Source organism: Panthera pardus, unplaced genomic scaffold, assembly GCF_024362965.1.
Source record: "Panthera pardus isolate Hobbes unplaced genomic scaffold, ASM2436296v1 HiC_scaffold_3, whole genome shotgun sequence".
Lineage (NCBI taxonomy): Eukaryota > Metazoa > Chordata > Mammalia > Carnivora > Felidae > Panthera > Panthera pardus.
The window spans coordinates 33,598,277-33,606,223 of NW_026526876.1; the positions used below are offsets into that span (position 1 = coordinate 33,598,277).

A 7,947-nucleotide genomic window follows, 5' to 3' on the forward strand; every position below is an offset into this window, starting at 1 on the left:
TAACACAAAGCCCCTTCCCAAAGCCTCCTATCAAGCCAGAAGAACAGAGATTCCAGCTCGGGCTTGGTGTTTCTAGCAACCATCTGGCCCATGAAGAGCAGGCCTCCTTCTCTGGGTCAAATAAAGAGTGACTCACCTCAGCCCAGCCCTGGCGGCTACAACCTTTGTGAAGGCCCTGCCACACCCTGCTTTCATGGCCTGCCTTGGGTCACACCCGTCTTCTTTTCACCTTTGGGCACCCCAGACCCACTTACAGGTCTGATTCACTAATTTAAACAGCCTCAGGCTGGCCTTCCTGAGTGGCTCAGGGCTCTTGCTGGTGGGTTAGGGGTATGTGTAGGCGGTTTCCTGTCCCCTGCTCCTGGCTATAAGTTGGTGGCTGGAAGGCAGTTTGTTGGGGACTGGTGTCAGAGGCCTTCCTTTAGCCACAGGGGACCCAGGTGATGATATGTAGAAAGGAGGACTGAGATTTCACGGGGGAAACTGAGGCACGTTGATGGGAAGTGACTGGCCCATCTCCCTAACAGGGCCTCGGTCCTGTGACTGAGTGACCGCTCTGACCTAAGGAACCATGGAGACATTTCTGAGGAGGGGTGAGGTCCTTGCGGACAGGAACTGGGGTGAGGCGCAGGCAGTGTCTGGCAGGGGGCCCGGCCTTCCCAAGCGATGAAGAATAGGTGGAATTGTTGAGCGGGATGAAGAGGGGTGAAGAGCGGGGCTGGGGGCTGTGTGTGGAGACGAGGGCTCCTTCCCCTATGATCCAAGCTCTTCACTCCGGCCATGAGAACTTCCGGAGAGCCTGGCAGTTCAGCCATTTGTCCATGTCTGAGGCTCCGGGATTCAGCCTGACACCCTCCTTCCAGATGCTCACATGGAGGGAGGGATTCCACCTCGTTTCTGTCTCTGGGTGGCAGGTGCTACATGTCTCATGGGCAAGTTATTTGCTTCCTTCAGGCTCAGATTCCCCATCATGGATTTCAGGAAATCTGTGTTGAATGAATGCATGATTTGCGGGTGGAGGGTGGGGGCTGTCCTGGAGGGGGTGGGTGGTAAGAGGCCCCCAGGGGGTCTGCCCCAGGTGGGGTCAGGCTTGAGCCTGGGGCTCCCAAGAAGCCCCATATCGCCCAGCTGCAGAAGCTTCCCAGCAGCCAGCAGCTGTTCTCAGGAGCCTGCTCTCGGCCCTCCCCATCCCCTCGCACACACCCCGCCCCAGCCCGAGCCCCGGGATTTGTATGGCTCCAGCAGGCCGGCAGCTTTGTCTCAGAAGGCCAGCAGCAACAGTCCCCTCCTCTCTGGGAAAGAGAGGGAGTCAGGGTGTGGGTGATCCCCAGGGGGCTGTAATTCCAAGTGGGGTGTAGGAATCTCCTGAATGTACTGGAAGGAAGGGTTAACTTAGACCCCCAAGGAAGGGGCTTCAAAACATAATTCCAGAGGGGGCCTCTGAGTGATGGGGGGAGGGGGAGGACTGGGTGTAGGAGTCTACTGTCGGAAGGACTTAATTCCTGGAGGGGCTGTCAAACCTGGGGAAATCTTAATCGGGGAGGCCCAGAATGTGACTGGGAGGGTGTCCTTGTGTGTGATGGGGTGAAGAAGGGAAGGAGTGTGACAGGAGGTGCTCCGTCGGGGCTCTGGAGTGGGCAGGGGTGGGGCACTTCGAGGGGGGAGGGTGAGGGTGGGGGTGAACACTGTCTCAGGCCCCTGGGAGGGAAGAGCTGGAGGCAGAGCCGCCAGGAATCGACCAATGGGGAGAGTGCCCGTATTTGCACTCAGGAGCTTGCAAATTCCTCGGGGCTCAGATATCCGCCCTGACGCCCTCCCCCCTCCCCCTCTCCCTGCCCCCGCCCGCCCAGGGCATAAAAGGCGCCAGGTGAGGCCCTCGCCACTCCTCCCGCCAAGCGATACACCTCGGGTTACTGAACTATTCCCGCTGCGTCCCCATGGCTTCCTACGCTTACCGCCAGTTGGCCACCACCTCGTCCCTCGGGGTCCCGGGCAGCGGCTCCCTGCGCTTCGCGGCGGGAAATGTCTTCCGCGCGCCCAGCATCCATGGGGGTTCGGGAGGCCGCGGCGTGTCCGTGTCCTCCGCCCGCTTCGTGTCCTCGTCCTCCGGGGGCTACGGCAGCAGCTTTGCGGGCGGCCTGGCCGGGTCCGACGGCCTCTTCTCCGGCAACGAGAAGCTCACCATGCAGAACCTTAACGACCGGCTGGCCTCCTACCTGGACAAGGTGCGCGCCCTGGAGGAGGCCAACGGCGACCTGGAGCAGAAGATCCGCGACTGGTACCAGAAGCAGGGGCCCGGGCCCTCCCGAGACTACAGCCACTACTTCAAGACCATCGAGGACCTGCGGGACAAGGTGGGCGGCGGCCCAGCTTCGGGAGGTGCACCTGTCGCGCAGACCCAGCCCCGCGGGCCGGGCGAGGCCCGAGGCGGGCACGGCGGGCACCGGAGCCACCACCCGACAGGGCAGGGCGGTAGCGAGCCCGTTAGGACGTGGGAGGGCCTCAGGGTGGGGCAGAGAGCTGGGGGCAGGTGAGCGGGGGCAGGACAGTGGGACAGGAAGTGGAGGCTGGGGCTGAGGGAAGGGGGTGGGGTGTGCAGCGGCGGCGGGGGCGGGGCTGGAGGGTGGGGAGGTCTGGGAAAGGGGGTGCGAAGGAGTAGGAGGAGGTGGGACAAGGCTGTGGGCTGTCCGGAGGTCTGGGCCAGAGGCCGCAGTCACAGACAAGAGTTTGGCCTGGGAGGGACCCATCCGCTGCTGCCCCCGGCGTGGGCCCCTCTGCATTGCATTCCTCTGGTGGGGCAGGTCTGCTTTCCTTCACGCTCGGGCTGGAGCCCCTCCTGCCCCGCCCAAGAGGGCCACCCGGATTTAGGAGGAACTTCTAGGAAGAATGGGAGGGGACAAATGCTGTGGCCTAAAGACCTGGTGAAGGCGGGACACACTCAGAGGCCCCGGGGGTCCTTTTCAGCAATAGTTCTGTGTGGGTGGAGAGTCCTGGGGTTGGGGGGTGCACCACAGGTCTTACAGGGAGCCCCGAGGCCATGCGGAACTGAGACCTCTGCCTTGAAGAAATGTATCAGAAGCCAGTGGGACATTTAATGGTCCCACATGCTGGGTCTCCAAAGCAGGCCCAGCGCCTGCCCTGTGCCCAGCATGGTGCGGGGTGCTAGGGGCATAGAACAGATAGGCCAGACTTCTAGACGAGGGGGGACAGCTAGAGATGTAAACAACAAAGTAGAATACTGCTTGCACACTTTAAAAATTGTAACCTGCCGTAAGAAATACATTTCAGGGTGTACCCCCATGCGTTCTCTCTCTGTGATGCACACACCCAAAATGGAAGCAAAGCTTTCTTGAAACAATTCTTACCCTGCTGTGGTCCATCTCTTCTCATATTTTATATTCTGTTCAGTTTCATTAAAAAACTATGCAAATCACCACTCACTGTACTGGGTGACTAATGAGCCATGACCTGCTCTTTGAAAAACATGAACCCAAGTACCATAATCAATGATGTGAATATGCCCATCACATCAGAGGGACCTCAGATGGGGGTCAATTTGGACAAGGACTCCTGAAGTTCATTTCCACCTCTGTAAGATAGGCATACCCACTGACCTGGCATGAAAGATGAAGTGCAAAGTGCTTGGCACATAATAGATGCTCAACACACGGGAATTCGCTTTCCTAAAGCAGATTGTGCTTTGCACGGGGGGTTCAGAGAAAGGTAACCCAATACGCCATCTGGTTTGCAGATCATTAGCATCTGCCTCCCGACCATTTAGAGTACAGGTCTCAGATGCTTTCCTCCCAGACTTACCTCTGCCCTCCCACACCTGTCCCCTACCCCCTGGCTCAGCAGTCCCTGACCACGGTTTCTCCTGCTCTAGCTCCTGGGCAGGGACTGACTTCAAGACCTCCCAGAGAGCAGGCCAATGGTCAGCTGAGTCTCTAGGGGGTAGGGGCACACCCATTTGTTTTCCTCTGTCTTCTGGGAAGAAAGTGGGTGGACAGAGCCAATATGCTGAGCTGGTGCCAACCTCCTGCCTCTGTCTTCCAGATTCTCGGTGCCACCATCGAGAACTCCAAGATCGTCCTGCAGATTGACAATGCCCGTCTGGCTGCTGATGACTTCCGAACCAAGTGAGTATGTGTTTGCCCTGGAGGGCTGCAGAGGGGGCAATGCCAGGCCCTTTGGGGGCTCGGGGCAGCAGGGGACTGCTCTCTGTCCTCGCTCACCCCAGCTGGCCTGGAGTAAGCCCCACCACCTCCACGGACTCCTGAACCATGAGGGGAGATGGGAACTCTGCAGGGGTTTGGAGGAAACGCTGGCCTGACTGCACCTATTTCCTCTGAAAGGCTTGAGATGGAGCAAGCCCTGCGCCAGAGCGTGGAGGCCGACATCAACGGCCTGCGCAGGGTGCTGGACGAGCTGACCCTGGCCAGGACCGACCTGGAGATGCAGATCGAAGGGCTGAAGGAGGAGCTGGCCTTCCTGAAGAAGAACCACGAGGAGGTGGGTGTCAGGTTGTGCCTCCTGTCCATCCCACTCCAGCTTTCCAGGGCTGAGGACACTTTTTTGTCCTGTATCCTCTTGACCATGGCCATACTTGCTATACCCTCGGCATGGCCCCGGGCATGGAGCAGGGCTTCCGGGGGTTCCAGCAGCGGATGGAGGCCACCTCGTCTGTCCTGCGGTGGTGGTTCCTGGTCTGCACCTGAAAATCAAACCCTTTCTGCCTGGGGGACGGGGGAGTGACTTGGCCCAGGCCCAGCAGGCTCTGGGCTCCGACATGCCCATCTCTGCTGTGTCTTTCCAGGAAGTCAGTGCCCTGAGGGGCCAGGTGGGTGGCCAGGTCAGCGTGGAGGTGGATTCCGCTCCGGGGATCGACCTTGCCAAGATCCTGAGTGACATGAGAGGCCAATATGAGGTCATGGCTGAGAAAAACCGAAAGGATGCTGAAGACTGGTTCACCAGCCGGGTACGGCGAGGGGAGCGGGTGCCCTCTGGGGAGGTGGCAGGGAGAGAGGGCTTTGTGCTCTCAGACAGAGGTCTGCCTCAGTGCTGACTCCTTCTGCCTCCTCTCTTATTGCAGATGGAGGAGCTGAATCAGGAGGTGGCCGGCCACACAGAGCAGCTGCAGATGAGCAAGACGGAGGTCACCGAACTGCGGCGCACCCTCCAGGGTCTGGAGATTGAGCTGCAGTCGCAGCTAAGCATGGTTTGTGCCCCCTGCCCCGTGGGATGCACGCCGGGGCCCTCGCAGCCTTGCACAGCCGGGCCGTGGCTGTGCCCATGCCCTCTCTGGGAACCGGTCTCCGCTGAGTCTCTTCCCTCTCCCTGCTCTCAGAAAGCCGCCCTGGAAGGCACGCTGGCGGAAACAGAGGCCCGCTTTGGAGCCCAGCTGGCCCAGATCCAGGCTCTGGTCAGCAGTATGGAAGCCCAGCTGAGCGACGTGCGTGCGGACACTGAGCGGCAGAACCAGGAGTACCAGCAGCTCATGGACATCAAGTCACGGCTGGAGCAGGAGATCGCCACCTACCGCAGCCTGCTGGAGGGCCAGGACGCCCACTACAACAACCTGCCCACCTTTAAGGCTCTCTGAGTCCGGCAGCCTCCTGAGCTTCCTACTGTCCCGCAGAGAGGTTCCCCTGGGGAGGGGCGTGTGGGAAGGGACAGGCCCTACCCCCAGCTCTTTCCCTGACCTGCCAATAAAGCTTTATGACCCAAGGGAGGAAGGATGTTGGGTTTGTTGTTTCAGCCCATAGAGATGGGCCAGGACTTGGTCCTGTTAAGGTTTTATTTGGATCAGAGTGCACCCTGTCCTAAGAGAGGGAAGGGGTGGGGTACACGCTAACTCCTACGGTCATGGTAATTCCTGTTTGCGGAACTTTTCATTTATCAAACCTGTTCCTTGAAACAAGCCTGTGATGGGGGCTCAGTTGGTTGAGCGTCCGACTTCGGCTCCAGTCATGATCTCACGGTTCGTGGGTTCAAGCCCCACATCGGGCTCTGTGCTGACAGCTCAGAGCAGCCTGCTTCAGATTCTGTGTCTCCCTCTCTGCCCCTCCCCTGCTCGTATTCTGTCTCCTTCTCTCAAAAAAAATGTAAAAAGAAACTTGTGAAGCAAGCATTGGTCCCATTTTATAGAGGGATAAACTAAGGATCAGAGAGGTGAAGTGGTTTGTTGTGTGTGTAACTGTTCCAACATGGCAAAGGTGGGATTTGAAACAGTGTTTTGTTTTTTTTTCAAATTTAGTTTTTTTTAATGTTTATTTTTGAGAGACAGAGTACGAGTGGGGGAGGGGTAGAGAGAGAGGGAGACACAGAATCAGAAGCAGACTCCAGGCTCTGAGCCGTCAGCACAGAGCCCGACTCAGGGTTCCAACTTGTGAACCGTGAGATCATGGCCTGAGCCGAAGTCGGACACATAACCTACTGAGCCACCCAGGTGCCCCCAGAGTTAGTTTTCTTTCCACTTTACTCCCTCATGGGTGGGTGTGTGTATTTGTGTGTCAGAAATTAATGTTTATTTGAGCACTTAGTATGTGCCATTTAATCAAACAACCCTCAAAGGTAGTTAAGTAGGAGTACGCGTCATATAGAGCAGGAAACGGGGAAGTCAGGTAACTTGTCCAAGGTCACAGAGTGTCTCGGTTTCCTGCTTACTAGCTCGCCGGGCCACCTTGTACCCCAGTCTCCTAGGATTTGACACTCCCTTGTGCTGGGTCCTCAGTACCTTCGGGTCTTGTTCCGTGTGAAGTCCTAGGACCGGGATCCCTTGGGGGCAGCTCCTCTTGATAACATTTCTTCACCAAGCCAGGAACGGGGGCAGGCATCCCACTGAGAAGGCTGAAGAGAGTGTACCTGTTGGTGTGCATCTGTGTGCGTGCGTGCGCTAACACATTCATGCATTTCTGGGCAGCCCCACATAAGCCCCCTACGCCCACCAGCTCATACCTGGGCCCAGAGCCTGGAATGGGACCCGGCCGTGACCTGGACCTCCCGCACAGACCCCCAACCTGGCTTGCCTGAGGCTGGTCCCAGGCCAGCAAAAGAACGTAAGTCCCAGCTTCCTGGTAGAACTCTGCTCTTGTGGGGGTGTGGTCTTGCCCCTGTGGTTTACAGTTCAGCTGCCAAGAATTGAGGCCAATTAAAGGTAAATAAGTACTTCCCCTTGGCTGAGAGGTTCAGCCTGAGTGGGTCTGTTAGGTCCCAGGGATCTGCCTGATGGCAGGTCCGCTCTGCGAAGGAGAGGGTCAGGTGAGGAGCACTCTACCCCCTGCCCCCAGAAGGGCTCCTGTAGGGGACTGAACTGGACCCTTGTCTGCTGTGTGTATCCCGCACTGTGCTAAGGAGCCTGGGATCCAGGCATACCCTGTGCTGATGATCCTGAGGTGGTGGTATTTCTAGTTTTCCATGGGTCTTAGAGGGGTTTGTTAGCTTGCTATAAGTCAGAACTGGGGACCCCAGAGCTCAGATCTGTCTCGGGGTCTGGAGCCCCTCTGCCACCTCCCTAGCTGTTCTGCCCTGGCCTCCAGCATCTATGACCACTCCCCACGCTCCCACCCCCTCCACCTCACTTAACGTTGGAGGCCTGGCCTCACTTGGAGGCTGGGTCTGTCCAGAGATTTCTGTCCCCTGTTCCTGAAAGCCTCTGTTGTCACAGCTGAAACCCTCCCCTATGCCCCAGAGGCCCCTGGAATGTGGTGTGGGGCGGGTCTGGGCTCACACAGGTGGGTCAGGTGACTGGGTTGCTGGTCTGGGTATCGGGAATGAAGCCTTCCTTTGTGTGTGTATGTGTTGGGGGGGGGGGCAGGGGCACTTTTCTGCCTCCGTCTGGGAGCTGAAACTAGGGGTATTGTGTTGACAGAGAGTCTGGACTAGGGGAGAGGGAGGGGGAGGGAGAGAGAAGGGGAGAGGATTTAGAGGGTGGGTCTTTCCATCCCC

The 7,947-nt window shown here is 58.2% G+C and overlaps 1 protein-coding gene across 1 annotated transcript; it reads left to right on the forward strand.

The window, feature by feature from the left end:
- The first annotated feature begins 1,869 nt into the window (after positions 1-1,869).
- KRT19 (keratin 19) lies at positions 1,870-5,731 on the forward strand. The gene is made up of 6 exons (XM_019435481.2): positions 1,870-2,354; positions 4,057-4,139; positions 4,356-4,512; positions 4,817-4,978; positions 5,093-5,218; positions 5,348-5,731. The coding sequence occupies exons 1-6, from the start codon at positions 1,938-1,940 to the stop codon at positions 5,600-5,602; spliced, it is 1,200 nt and encodes a 399-aa protein (XP_019291026.2). The 5' UTR covers positions 1,870-1,937; the 3' UTR covers positions 5,603-5,731.
- The last annotated feature ends 2,216 nt before the right edge of the window (positions 5,732-7,947 follow it).

What these genes read in the sequence shown, in the direction of transcription:
- KRT19 (XM_019435481.2), top strand. Translation starts at nt 1,938, where the DNA reads ATGGCTTCCTACGCTTACCGCCAGTTGGCCACCACCTCGTCCCTCGGG. An exon ending in GCTGATGACTTCCGAACCAA is followed by an intron (nt 4,140 to 4,355) that starts GTGAGTATGTGT and finishes TTCCTCTGAAAG; the next exon opens with GCTTGAGATGGAGCAAGCCC. An exon ending in TGCAGTCGCAGCTAAGCATG is followed by an intron (nt 5,219 to 5,347) that starts GTTTGTGCCCCC and finishes CCCTGCTCTCAG; the next exon opens with AAAGCCGCCCTGGAAGGCAC.